The sequence below is a fragment of the Coregonus lavaretus genome (assembly GCF_964263955.1).
Source record: "Coregonus lavaretus genome assembly, chromosome: 11".
Lineage (NCBI taxonomy): Eukaryota > Metazoa > Chordata > Actinopteri > Salmoniformes > Salmonidae > Coregonus > Coregonus lavaretus.
In genome coordinates, this window is record NC_139998.1 from 48,038,452 (window position 1) to 48,053,150 (window position 14,699).

Sequence of the window (14,699 nt, forward strand, 5' to 3'; positions counted from 1 at the left end):
CGGAAGTAACGTCGAAAAAGAATGTGCGCGTTCCAGACCGTCTAGATTGCAATTGAGTGATGGAGCAGCATAAAGTGCTGTTTCACTTGTTGGTCGGTCTTACAGTCAAACTACTACAACACCAAATTACCTACAAGCCACAGCAACTACTGGATATAAATGTGTAAAACATACTCAGTCCTAGAGTTGCAGCCTCGTGAAATGTAGGCCACCTGGAACGCCTCCCCATTCTATGGTATGTAGTTTGATGACGCAGTAACGATACGAAGTTGGAAACATGGAGCTCCCCACCGCGGACGGCGTATCTGCACCTCTGCCTGGAAGATGTGCCTTTTACGTGGAAAAGAAAAACCGATACTGCAAAATGATAGTTGGAAGTGGAAAAGCATATTGTGGGGAACATGCTAACGCGGTAAGTAGAGCAGGACACTACCAAAGCATTCCCAGCCAGGGCTAGCCCCATAAACTTCCCCCTGACCGTGGAGGGTTGTTGTAGGCTAAGTTACTGTTATGGCAACTGAAGATAGCTGACTAAACTCCACAGTGAATGGAGTTTCAGATGAACTCTACCAACGGAGTGGTGCAGAGACCAGGCTTCGTGGAATTAATCTTGGACTACATCGATTCGGCAATAAACTAACAAAATATGGAGGAAGTATATGCCGCGTTCACGTGCTAGTCGGAACCTCAAATGTTCGACTTGCTAACTGAATGAACGCAGCACGTGTATAACTACAAACAATTAGCAAATCAGAAGTTTCCTAGTTTAGACTTTCACGTGAACCAGGCAATAGACAAAAAAAATATGGATAAAGCCATCACCCCATTGTTTCCTATGAGAATGCTCAGTGGCACATTTGATGATCAGGAAGTGTCATTTCAGCATGTCACCGTCTTACAACATGGAGGAGTTTTTGGAAACGTTGCATGTACAGTTTGAGCAACTCTAGGAAGTGATGGTTCGATTCCCACGGGGGGCCAGTATAAAAAATAAATAATGTATGCACTAACTGTAAGTCGTTCTGGATAAGAGCGTCTGCTAAATGACGTAAATGTAATGTAAATGATGTTGCAGGCTAGCTTAGTGCTGCCACCTCTCATGGAGTATCTCAAGTTGAAGGCCGACCAAGGTACTGCAGGCTGCCATTAGCAACAAAATTATCCTTATAACATCGTCTGTATATGATGTTAAAGTAATCGGTTCAAATACATCTGGTGAAATAGAAGCAATTATTGGTAACATGATTGTGTTCTAATTTTATATATCCACGAATATTGCCGACGAAGATCGCCATTTCCCAATTCACTAAAATGGGGGAATCCGGTTTGGAGGAAACAATGCCTGCAGTACCGCGGTCGGCCTTGAACGTGAAATCCTCAATGCGAGGGAGCAGTCGTTCCCCCCTGGATTCGCCCAAGGTCAATACTAAAAAAATGAAACACTTACCTCGTACCTATGTTTGTCCTCTGTGGTTCCTTGGCTTTCTTTATTTTCAGAAATCCGTACCTTTTCAATAAACGTTAATCAAATACTACCACGACTGTTTCCTTGTTGACATTCAATTGGCACATGAGCATGTGCGCTGATTTGCCGTTTTAGAGAAACGGCAATGAACAAACAGTCTGGTTGTATTTGATTAACGTTTATTACAAAATTATGTATTTCAGCAAACAAAGAAAGGCACGCAACTACAGAGGACAAACATAGGTACAAGTTAAACGTTTCATGTTTTTTTAAGTTTTGACCTTGGGCGAATCGATGTAGTCGTAGCTGAAGCCTGGGCTCTGCTCCACTCCTTTGATGTTGATCAGACACTTCATTCTCCGTGGAGTTTAGTCAGCTACTGTGGAGGTTGATGTTTACAATACGAGGAGCAGCTAACTCATGAGATGGGAACAGTAACCAGGCTTCCATCCAACCTTTTTATGCGAGTAAAGTACATGTCTGCAAAAAAAATAAATATGACCGGCCTGATGGAAATATAACATTTTTCAGTAAACTTTCCGAATGTCGACAAAACAATACGCTAAATAAGGGGGATCTTTTTGTGTTGGTAAAATGAATTATGCGAGAATTGTCGGAGGAAACGCTTTTATTCGCAAATATTGATATAATAACATATCGAAGTAAACTTGGAGTCACGTGATGACATGTTGTGTGGTCCTCCCACTACGACTCCTCAGGAAAGCATGCAGTTTATTAGGTTACAGATGAAATACATTATGATGAACTTCACAGGGTGGTGACAGTGCAAGGTGATGAGCTTGATGCTCCTTTCCAATAAATATCGAGGGTCTTATTCTGGTGACATAATCATCGATGCTTGGCTTCCGTTTGATAAATAAAAATAATCTTGCTATTTTGTCCATAATAATCTCATCATGTAGGCTAAACCTGGGCTGTAGCCAACAGCGCGCTGTACTGTATCTGCACGCTTTTGGCTAGAGCGCACATGCTAATACCAGAGAGGGCACACTCGCTATATAACACAACATTTTTTTGTGAGAAAACCATCAGTAGAGTTGAAAATGCGATGGAAACCCATTTAACTTGTATTTATTATTCGGTACATGGACATTTAACCGCAAAATGTATTTTTATGTGCATTACGTCATCACGCAGAGCCTGAAATGGAAACATCTCATGGTTTTATGCTGATTTTAGAATGTTCACATGAAAATCTGTCGCCATTTGGATGTAAACCTAGTTATATAACCCTCACTAAGTTTCATATTGCAACTTCTCGGGTGTGCTTTGTTTAGGAAAAGGACTGTGAGAAAAAAAGAATACCATGTCCTCTGGATCCAAAACAGTGAGTTTGCACTTGGCAGAGACAAAATACAGAGTTTTAATAAGGTGAATGGTACAATTTGAGGAGAACCTCTAAATCTATGATTTCTTCTGTCTTTGTAGCACTGTATTCGAAGACCTTTTAGCAAAACATCTGAAGAAGTGCAACTCCAGAGAGAAACCCAAACCTGTAAGTTGTATATACACAAAAATATGGACACAACATGTAAAGTGTTGGTCCCATGTTTCATGAGCTGAAATAAAAGATCCCAGAGATTTTCCAAACGCACAAAAAGCTTATTTCTCTCAGATTTTGTGCACAAATTTGTTTACATCCCTGTTAGTGAACATTTCTTCTTTGCCAAGATAATGCATCCACCTGACAGGTGTGGCATATGAAGTAGCTGATTAAACGGCATGATCATTACACAGGTGCACCTTGTGCTGGGGACAAAAGGCCACTCTAAAATGTGTAGTTTTGTCACACAACACAATGTCACAGATGTCTCATGTTTTGAGGGAGAGTGCAGTTGGCATGCTGACTGCAGGAATGTCCTCCAGAGCTGTTGCCAGATAATTTGTTTATTTCTCTACCATAAGCTGCCTCCAACGTTGTTTTAGAGAATTTGGCAGTACGTCCAACCGGCCTCACAACCATAGACCACGTGTAACCACACCAGCCCAGGACCTCCACATCCGGCTTCTTCACCTGCGGGATCGTCTGAGATTAATTTCTGCACAAACTGTCAGAAACCGTCTCAGGGAAGCTCATCTGCGTGCTCGTCGTCCTCACCAGGGTCTTGACCTGACTCGAGTTCGACGTCGTAACCGACATCAGTGGGCAAATGCTCACCTTCGATGGCCACTGGCACGCTCGAGAAGTGTTCTTCATGGATGAATCTTGGTTTCAACTGTACCGGGCAGATGGCAGACAGCGTGTATGGCGTCATGTGGGAGAGCAGTTTGCTAATGTCAATGTTGTAAACAGAGTGCCCCATGGTGGCGGTGGGGTTATGGTATGGGCAGACATAAGCTACGGACAACGAACACAATTGCATTTGATTGATGGCAATTTGAATGCACAGATACCGTGACAAGATCCTGAGGCTCATTGTCGTGCCATTCATCTGCCACCATCACCTCATGTTTCAGCATGATAATGCACGGCCCCATGTCGCAAGAATCTGTACACAATTCTTGGAAGCTGAAAATGTCCCAGTTCTTCCATGGCCTGCATACTCACCAGACATGTCACCCATTGAGCATGTTTGGGATGCTCTGGATCGACGTGTACGACAGCGTGTTCCAGTTCCTGCCAATATCCAGCAACTTCACACAGCCATTGAAGAGGAGTGGGACAACATTCCACAGGCCACAATCAACAGCCTGATCAACTCTATGCGAAGAAGATGTGTCGCGCTGCATGAGGCAAATGTTGGTCACACCAGATACTGACCGGTTTTCTGATCCACGGCCCTACCTTTGTTATTAAGGTATCTGTGACCGAAAGATGCGTATCTGTATTCCCAGTCATATGAAATCCCTAGATTAGGGCATATTTAATTTATTTCAATTGATTGAGTCCCTTATATGAACTGTAACTCAGTAAAAAAATGGCATGTTGCGTTTATTTTTTCTTCAGTGTAATTACGAGAATTTATACAGTGAGGGGAAAAAGTATTTGATCCCCTGCTGATTTTATACGTTTGCCCACTGACAAAGAAATGATCAGTCTATAATTTGAATGGTATGTTTATTTGAACAGTGAGAGACAGAATAACAACAAAAATATCCAGAAAAACGCACGTAAAAAATGTTATAAATTGATTTGCATTTTAATGAGGGAAATAAGTATTTGACCCCCTCTCAATCAGAAAGATTTCTGGCTCCCAGGTGTCTTTTATACAGGTAACGAGCTGAGATTAGGAGCACACTCTTAAAGGGAGTGCTCCTAATCTCAGCTTGTTACCTGTATAAAAGACACCTGTCCACAGAAGCAATCAATCAATCAGATTCCAAACTCTCCACCATGGCCAAGACCAAAGAGCTCTCCAATGATGTCAGGGACCTCCCGAGTGGCGCAGTGGTCTAAGGCACTGCATCGCAGTGCTAGCTGTGCCACTAGAGATCCTGGTTCGAATCCAGGCTCTGTCGTAGCCGGCTGTGACCGGGAGACCAATGGGGCGGCGCACAATTGGCCCAGCGTCGTCTAGGGTAGGGGAGGGAATGGCCGGCAGGGATGTAGCTCAGTTGGTAGAGCATGGTGTTTGCAACGCCAGGGTTGTGGGTTCGATTCCCATGGGGGTATAAAAAATAAGATGTAAGTCGCTCTGGATAAGAGCGTCTGCTAAATGACGTAAATGTAATGTAAATGTAAATGTAGGGACAAGATTGTATACCTACACAAGGCTGGAATGGGCTACAAGACCATCGCCAAGCAGCTTGGTGAGAAGGTGACAACAGTTGGTGCGATTATTCGCAAATGGAAGAAACACAAAATAACTGTCAATCTCCCTCAGCCTGGGGCTCCATGCAAGATCTCACCTCGTGGAGTTGCAATGATCATGAGAACGGTGCGGAATCAGCCCATAACTACACAGGAGGATCTTGTCAATGATCTCAAGGCAGCTGGGACCATAGTCACCAAGAAAACAATTGGTAACACACTACGCCGTGAAGGACTGAAATCCTGCAGCGCCTGTAAGGTCCCCCTGCTCAAGAAAGCACATATACACGCCCGTCTGAAGTTTGCCAATGAACATCTGAATGATTCAGAGGAGAACTGGGTGAAAGTGTTGTGGTCAGATGAGACCAAAATTGAGCTCTTTGGCATCAACTCAACTCGCCGTGTTTGGAGGAGGAGGAATGCTGCCTATGACCCCAAGAACACCATCCCCACCGTCAAACATGAAGGTGGAAACATTATGCTTTGGGGGTGTTTTTCTGCTAAGGGGACAGGACAACTTCACCGCATCAAAGGGACGATGGACGGCGCCATGTACCCTCAAATCTTGGGTGAGATCCTCCTTCCCTCAGCCAGGGCATTGAAAATGGGTCGTGGATGGGTATTACAGCATGACGACCCAAAACACACGGCCAAGGCAACAAAGGAGTGGCTCAAGAAGAAGCACATTAAGGTCCTGGAGCGGCCTAGCCAGTCTCCAGACCTTAATCCCATAGAAAATCTGTGGAGGGAGCTGAAGGTTCGAGTTGCCAAACGTCAGCCTCGAAACCTTAATGACTTGGAGAAGATCTGCAAAGAGGAATGGGACAAAATCCCTCCTGAGATGTGTGCAAACCTGGTGGCCAACTACAAGAAACATCTGACCTCTGTGATTGCCAACAAGGGTTTTGCCACCAAGTACTAAGTCATGTTTTGCAGAGGGGTCAAATATTTATTTCCCTCATTAAAATGCAAATAAATTTATAACATTTTTGACATGCGTTTTTCTGGATTTTCTTGTTGTTATTCTGTCTCTCACTGTTCAAATAAACCTACCATTTAAAATTATAGACTGATCATTTCTTTGTCATTGGGCAAACGTACAAAATCAGCAGGGGATCAAATACTTTTGTCCCTCAATGTACCCAGCTATCTCAAAATACATAGGCCTATATGTCCCTGCTACTATCAGCCTACATGTATTAACCTTTCTTTCTCCTATGCAAATGTAGGTGTTCTATGTGCAAGATATTAATGCTGGACCAGCCATTGATGAGGACACCCCCAACGATGAGGTAATGTCAGACGCATACACATTGACGTGAAAGTGAATTCTCAACATTTTGCTAGTGTTGGAAGCTTAGCTGATTTTACCATTCAGAGTCACTAAAGTGGAAGACCCTCTGCAACATTATTTACTAGAAACTGGGTGTATGTCTAATGAGCAGAACCTTAGAAAGATGCTGACATTACCTACAATAGAGACACACCATGATTAAGGCCATACTTACATGATTAACTTTTATTAAGGTACCCTTATCGGATCGCAGTAAAGCAGAGTTGGACCTGCTCATAGAAAAACTGAAGACTGGCGTCAAAGGTAAGCAATACCTAACATCATTCATTGCATTCATTGACATGCTTAACATGATTAATCCAACGTGGTGTTTTTAATGTATGAGCCCCCAATGCTTCTGCAGGGTTCAAATGCAAACATGAAGAAAGAATACAATCTCACCCTGCTCTTCATGAAGCTTTGAATGATCCAAAGAATGGGGACTCTGCGTTCAAACACCTGAAGCAACAGGTACTTTAATTTGAACTCGCATGATTTGAATTTAGTTATATTCATTATCTTTCGATATAAATAAATTTATGATTTGCCTGTTTTAAAAGGCGTCCCTTTTAGGAAACATGGAGGATTTGCACCTGCTTGGACCTAACCGGTGTTTTGTTGAGTTTGGTGCAGGGAAAGGCAAGCTTTCCCACTGGATCCATGTCGCTCTGAAAGCCTATGACGACATCCATTTCCTGCTTGTGGAAAGATCAAGCACTCGTTTTAAAGTATGACACCACCTGTTAGGCTATGTTTTATCTTTCAAACCATTTATACATAAAGTGATTTATTTGGCTGTGTACACATCTTCACTGTTAGGTAATTGTCCCCCCAATTCATTATCTAATTCAGGTAGATGGCAAACACCAAAATGCTGATACAAAATTTGAAAGACTACAAGTGGATATTCAGCACCTTGATTTGCGTAAGTAACTAAATTAAATGCCAAATTTCATTTCAATAATATTTATTCATATAAAACAGTCAATCAGTTATCATATAAGACGTCATCACATATAGGCACCATACCCTGTAAGTGTTTTCTGGAGGTGAAGTGGATTGTACTTTTCAACACAGTGAAAGAGATGTCACGCCCTCTAAAAATCAACGCGATGAGATCACCCTTCAAACATAAGTGGGCAATGACAAATAGCCTGGGAAGCACACTTATATATTATGAAGATTAGAAAGATTTTTACAGCTAAGTGCAGAGTTGATTTAAGAATTGAACAAAGCATTAGCAGGCACGATGAGTTGAGCTTTTCTGAAACCTTTTCCTGTTATTTGCCTTTTAGGTAAAGTTCCTCTCCTCCAAGAAAAGGGACTTCCAGTGGTTGGAGTGGGCAAACACTTGTGTGGCGCAGCAACTGGTAAGACCAGGCACTACATCTCTGAGTACTAGGGCTCACCTGGGGGGAAAGATCTTGTTCTTGAATCTTGAATGGTGTTGAATTTTGAAAGGCAGCATAGAAGTGGTTCCAAATAGAATAGTAATTGATTAATGCATCTTTGATTCACTCCTTGCTCACTAACCTCCACCGCTCTAAATAGACCTTGCTCTTCAATGCCTACTGGGCAGCTCGGAGACTGCGCCCCATGGGATCGAAGGTCAGCCGCCCAGCAAGCGCTCAAAGCTCCAGCAGCAGCCTGGAGAGTCTACAGGAACGGAGCTAGAGCCCATTCCCAGGGCAGCAGGGGAGACTGCTGCCGGCAGGGAGCTGAGGGTGGGTGGGGTGGCCATCGCCTTGTGCTGCCACCACCGCTGTGACTGGAGGCATTATGTAGGCAAGGAGTTCTTCAAGGAGAGAGGACTAGGTGCCTCTGAGTTCGCTGCCTTCCTGCGCATGTCAAGTTGGGCAACCTGTGGCTTGCGACAAGCCAGACAGACCTCCCCACCACAAGGTCAAACTGACCAAACGTTTGAGGAAGAGGAGCACGAGGCGACAGAAGAGGCTGAACTAGACAGCTTGAAAGGGTGAGTATTGGGGTTGACCTTTAGAGACATAAATTGCATCCATGTCGCTTAGTCACTGTAACATAGACTGTGAAGACCTGTCGTCACATTATTGTGTCCGTCATAAACCTTAATTGATTCATAATTTTTTCCCCTGTACTATTAGAGTGTTGAATGCTGAGGACCGTGAACACATAGGACGCCTGTGCAAGCTGCTGATTGACCAGGGCAGGGTTCACTTCCTGCAGCAGAAGGGATTTGACTCCCGCTTACTCTACTACACCAGCACAGACGTTTCTCTAGAAAACGTGTTGCTAACTGCACTTCCCGCCTCACGGTGAAAAGAAATTCCAATGACAGTGCAACCTGTGCTGTGCATGGACAGCACACCTCTCTATTTTAAGCAGTGCTATTTATCTTGATACTTTTCCTTTTTTTTAAGCCCAAAAGGTAAGAAACCTGTTTGCGGTTACAGAAAACATTACACTGGCAACAGAAGAAAACACTTAACACAAGGCAAAAGGCTCAGGACATAGCAGACAAGACTATGGTTGGAGTCAATTCCATTTAAAGTCTATTAATTTTTGTAAATTATTTTGAAAAAATCCTGGAAATTAAGTGGATTTGACCCCAATGTTGGACAAGATACATTTCCCAAAAAGAGAAAGAAATGCTCAAAAGGACATGCTTGACAAGACTAGGCCATCACCACACGGAGGATGAGACGCTGTCGACAACAGACAGAGGACAGGAACCGACAGAGAGGCCAACATGTAGGTCACAGTGACGGTGCAGACTCTGCCACAGCTTCAAGGGTCACATTTAGTTCTGAGGTGTAGTATGACTCCGGTGCTGAAAGACATTTCAAAAGGGCAGTGTCATTAAAGAGCAACTCCAGTAGGGGAAGAAAAAACATCTAAAAAAATGCCAAAACCTCTTGGCACGATTTGTTCCAGGAACAATTAGTAATATCCCCCTCAAATATTCATAGTAGTCAGCAAATGACAATGTGTCTTGGAAGCTAGCTAGCGAGTCAAACAGCACTAGATAGCACCGTTAGCTTTGATACAGTACATAACATTAGCTGGATGAGTTGAGGACTTTTCTCTCACCTCTTGGACTGTGGGTGGTAACATTACCTTGTTTGCCTACTTTATTATTCTGCGTGCATCAAACTGGAATAAACTTTTCAATAAGATGTCAGCTTACCCTGCTATTAGTCAACAGATCACCATACAGTTCAAGTACATATTTGTTGGTACATACGATTTACACGATGCATATTTAGCATGGCGTTAACTCTTTTCCGTGCCTCCTGGCAGTAGACGCGCATGAAATCTCGGCCAAACATCTCTCTGTCATCCTCGTCCTCCTCAGATTTCTTTGGGTCAGCAGGCAGTTCCACTTCATATGTTAGAGGGTTGTCTCGGAAATTCACAAACCTGCAAGTATAGCGAACATGATGAATGAAGATACATTTGTTTCGATATAAAATACATTGTTGGGAATCTTTTGCTAGTTTGAATATAAACCTTTTTTAAATACAATTTATGATTAATTGCTTACGTATTTGTTTACCCGCTTTTATTAGGTTAATCGTTGCCAATGTGGGCCAATACATTTGTTAGTCTACAGTCCACCCATCCCCAAAACAACCCCTAGCTCCCACCTCTAGACATGGCACTCACCTGAGATTGTTCATGTCCTCCATCATTGAGGGAATGTCATGTAGCTTATTGTTGCTAAGCACCAGCGTGTCCAGGCTTCGCATGTAACAGATGTTGTCAGGCAGGAACTCCAGTTCGTTCCTCTGCAGCCACATAGTATGCAGCTTCTCCATTCTGGACATAGCAAGCGCATATGTATGTAGTTTGTCTTTTTATTTCTCATGTATTTCTATCAATATGCTGTGGATGGATATATGGTTATGGTAGATGTGTGTAAGCCTACCTGTGAATGTCATGTGGTAAGCGCTGCAGCCTACCTGTGAATGTCACGTGGTAAGCGCTGCAGCCTACCTGTGAATGTCACGTGGTAAGCGCTGCAGCCTACCTGTGAATGTCATGGGGTAAGCGCTGCAGCCTACCTGTGAATGTCATGTGGTAAGCGCTGCAGCCTACCTGTGAATGTCACGTGGTAAGCGCTGCAGCCTACCTGTGAATGTCACGTGGTAAGCGCTGCAGCCTACCTGTGAATGTCACGTGGTAAGCGCTGCAGCCTACCTGTGAATGTCATGTGGTAAGCGCTGCAGCCTACCTGTGAATGTCACGTGGTAAGCGCTGCAGCCTACCTGTGAATGTCATGTGGTAAGCGCTGCAGCCTACCTGTGAATGTCACGTGGTAAGTGCTGCAGCCTACATGTGAATGTCATGTGGTAAGCGCTGCAGCCTACCTGTGAATGTCATGGGGTAAGCGCTGCAGCCTACCTGTGAATGTCATGTGGTAAGCTCTGCAGCCTACCTGTGAATGTCATGTGGTAAGCTCTGCAGCCGATTTCCACCCATATCCAGCCATTCCAGGGCTGGCAGACTCACCACACTCTCTGGGATCTCTGTGAACTGGTTCATGGAGAGATCCAAGTGGCAAAGCTTCTTCAGGTTGCTTATCTGAGGACAACAGAACGGGAAATTAGCACAGTGAGGGACACGCACATAAATCATCATGTACCTGTGGTCCTCTGTAGCTCAGCTGGTAGAGCACGGCGCTTGTAACGCCAAGGTAGTGGGTTCGATCCCCGGGACCACCCATACACAAAAATGTATGCACGCATGACTGTAAGTCGCTTTGGATAAAAGCGTCTGCTAAATGGCTTATTATTATTATTATTTATTATTACCTGGAAGGTTCTGTTAAAGGAAAATGTCCAGCACCACCCCAACGTCAACATATGTGAAAATTGCGTGTTTTTATGTTTTGTAGTAAAAAAAGATTGAGAAAGATAAGCGTTTCCAATGACATCATCAACCAATTAGTAGGCAATGCCTACTCTCAATTGGTCAAAAATCACACGATGCACAATGATGTAATTGGAAACACTTAGAATAATTTATCTTTTTTTACTACAAAACATAGAAAAGCAATTTTCACACATGTTGATGGTGGGGTGGTGCTGGAGATGATGAAGATGAATATGAAGTTGAAAAATGGTTTAGTTTCCCTTTAACATTAAACCAACACTCATGCCATGTTGGGTACCTCTGAAGGCAGCTCATCAAGGTCCCTGTTCATCGCCAGCTCCAGTTTCTCCAGGTTCTCACAACAGCCCAGCTCCTCTGGAACACTTTGCACTCTATTGTAGCTCACCAGCAGCTCCCTTAGTCTGGTCAGTTTACCTAGAGAGGGAGAGCTACACGATAGGCCATGCATTCTGACATGAAGCACACGTCATCACCCACTGGGCACAGACGTCAATTCAACGTCTATTCCATGTTGGTTCAACATACTTTTAATGAAATGACGTGGAAACAACGTTGATTCAACCAGTGTGTGCCCAGTGGGCAGTGCCTGTGATACATGAATTGAGGGGATGTTACAAGTAACTGGTTTACTGACCAATCTCCTTTGGGATCTCTGTGATGGCATTTCGGGACAGGTCAAGAACAAGCAGATTCTCAAAGCTGGAAATGAAGCGTGGGATTGTTTGTAGTCCAACCCTGTGAAGCTGCCACTCCATGAGCTGAGGAAAGTGAACCAAGGCTCGAGGCAAAGTCTGTCAAAAAAGAGTAGTAGACATAAAAAAAGGTTATCTGGTGCTATGCTTGTTAATTATCCCCAAAAGTGGAGTTTGTTATCAAAATAGAACAGCAAGTGTTTTTTGACACAATCATACGGCATAGAGTGGAAGGTACCTTCCATTCCTCTTTCTCTATCCTTAAAATGACACGTCCTTCCTCTGTCACCACCTTCTCTTTCAGTTTGGCCAAGATAATCCGATCTTCCCAGTTATGTCTCACCCTTTGGCAGAGAAGTACAGCAATAAGTCATAGACAGGTCCAAGGTTTGGGCTCATTCATTTTCAATGAAGCCAATTGGCTTACCCATGGGTATTAAATATTCAAAAAAATGATCAAGGATAAATATCACTCACCTACCTACACCGGCCCTTTGTTCTTGTTGCTTCTGAAGATCTTGTTTCGTTTTCTTAATTCTAGTCTCCCAAAGGGACTTGATAGAGCTGACGGAGCCACTGCACACTGCCACCCCGGTCATGGTGACCCTACACAAACGGTTCAAACACAGCTCCCAAAATAGTCTCAACTCAAAACAGGACTGGAGTCTGGTTGATCACTGCTTCCCTTAATTAGACGGACAGGGCTAGACAAGGACAGATGCAGGAAATTCTCTGCTCCGATTTTTTCACTGCAGAAGGAAACTCACTCATAATGATGATTGATAACATAAGGTTATGTAGCCTATTTTTAATTTGGATCTTCATTATTCTTCCATATCAAGCCAAACTGCACTCTTTCACATAAAATTGACAAAAAGGATGAAATACATCTGTCACCCCAAATAGACTGTAACGTTTGAGGAAGCACTAACACAATTAATGTGTGAGTTCAAAACCTATTGGAGCACAGCTGTAGTAGTCCTGTTGCCGGGCAAACACTGCCAAAATAAATAGTACCTTCTAGATTGGAATAATGTGCATCAAGAAAACCCATGTGATAACTTCCTCTGAAATCTCTTCAATGTATTCCATTGTGTTGACGAAATAGCTTCTTTGCTTTGTAAATCTTGTAACAGAGTAGCAATAGACCTCGTTCCTTGTCTGTCAGTGGTGTTCCTTGATGAAACGTGACCCTAGAGGAGGTCTAATTTTAGTCTGGTAGAACACTAAAAATAGTGGTGGTCACATGCTAAACTTGGCACATGGACTTCTGTCTCCCCTGACAACACATACCTTCAGAAGACGGTAGGAAGAATAGAGTGAAATAGTTTGTGGTGGAAAACCTTCAATCTTCATCCTACTCTGGCCCGCTGGTGATTTTATTTGCTCCCTCGCCATAAAAAAATACTGGGAATTTTCAGCATTAACCTGTACTTCTCTCCCATGCTTTACTTTCAGGTATGGTGACAACTTTTCAGTTCCTATAGATCAGGGGAGTAGAACTCATTCCATGGAGGGCCTAGTGTAGGGTTCCCCAACTGGCGGCCCACAGGGCGAATTTGGCCCGCTGGTGATTTTATTCGAGAATATATGTTTTTTTATTGTTGGAAATAAAAGACTGTAAAAACGCCAGCAAATCTGTGATTTTAATTTGGAAAATATGTTCCTAAGTATTCCCACACATAATAGAGATATGTGATCGCATACATATGTAAGCAAGGTTGGAAATTATTATGTTTCAGTCAAATATTGTATCTGTTTGGGCTTTTTCTGGTCAATTTGCAGTGTACAAATTATTTGCAATTCTGTTCCGGCCCCCTGACCATCCATCTGTTCAAGAAAAAAATCAGACTGCGGCTGAATCTACACTGAACAAAAATATAAACGCAACATTTAAAGTGTTGGTTTCATGAGCTGAATTTCAGAAATGTTCCATACGCACAAAAAGTGTATTTCTCTCAAATGTTGTGCACAAATTTGTTTACATCCCTGTTAGAGAGCATTTATCCTTTGCCAAGATAATCCATCCACCTGACAGGTGTGGCATATCAAGAAGTTGACTAAACAGCATGATCATTACGTAGGTGCACCTTGTGCTGGGGACAATAAAAGGCCACTCTAAAATGTGTAGATTTGTCACACAACACAATGCCACAGTTGTCTCAAGCGTGCAATTTGCATACTGACTGCAGGAATGTCCACCAGAGCTGTTGCCAGAGAAATGAATTTTCATTTCTCTACCATAAGCCGCCTCCAACGTCATTTTATTGAATTCGGCAGTACGTCCAACCTGCCTCACGACCGCAGACCACGTGTAACCATGCCAGCCCAGGACCTCCACATCCGGCTTCTTCACATTTTACATTTTAGTCATTTAGCAGACGCTCTTATCCAGAGCGACTTACAGTTAGTGAGTGCATACATTATTTATTTTTTATTTTTTCCCCCCGTGGGAATCGAACCCACAACCCTGGCGTTGCAAACGCCATGCTCTACCAACTGAGCTACATCCCTGCCGGCCCTTCCCTCCCCTACACTGGACGACGCTGGGCCAATTGTGCGCCG

The 14,699-nt window shown here is 43.4% G+C and overlaps 2 protein-coding genes across 3 annotated transcripts; one reads left to right on the forward strand and one right to left on the reverse strand.

Moving 5' to 3' along the window:
• The first annotated feature begins 247 nt into the window (after positions 1-247).
• On the forward strand, positions 248-13,765 carry trmt13 (tRNA methyltransferase 13 homolog). 2 transcript variants are annotated; one of them, XR_014613954.1, is made up of 12 exons: positions 248-412; positions 2,764-2,813; positions 2,915-2,981; positions 6,467-6,529; positions 6,765-6,834; positions 6,935-7,041; positions 7,131-7,298; positions 7,423-7,495; positions 7,866-7,940; positions 8,122-8,545; positions 8,691-9,297; positions 13,593-13,765. XR_014613954.1 is itself a non-coding variant. In XM_084171999.1 (11 exons), the coding sequence occupies exons 1-11, from the start codon at positions 278-280 to the stop codon at positions 8,863-8,865; spliced, it is 1,407 nt and encodes a 468-aa protein (XP_084028125.1). In that variant the 5' UTR covers positions 248-277; the 3' UTR covers positions 8,866-9,722. The 2 variants fall into 2 exon arrangements, 1 of the variants encoding a protein (XP_084028125.1); XM_084171999.1 differs by lacking the exon at positions 13,593-13,765 and having other exon boundaries at positions 8,691-9,722.
• Positions 9,303-13,605, reverse strand: lrrc39 (leucine rich repeat containing 39; the record flags this gene model as incomplete). Its single annotated transcript, XM_084172000.1, has 8 exons — positions 12,612-13,605; positions 12,373-12,478; positions 12,077-12,233; positions 11,720-11,856; positions 10,985-11,130; positions 10,213-10,365; positions 9,791-9,966; positions 9,303-9,376 (listed from the first exon to the last, which is right to left on the reverse strand). Exons 1-8 carry the CDS (start codon positions 12,731-12,733, stop codon positions 9,303-9,305), a joined length of 1,071 nt encoding a protein of 356 aa, XP_084028126.1. The 5' UTR covers positions 12,734-13,605.
• Positions 13,766-14,699: the final 934 nt, after the last annotated feature.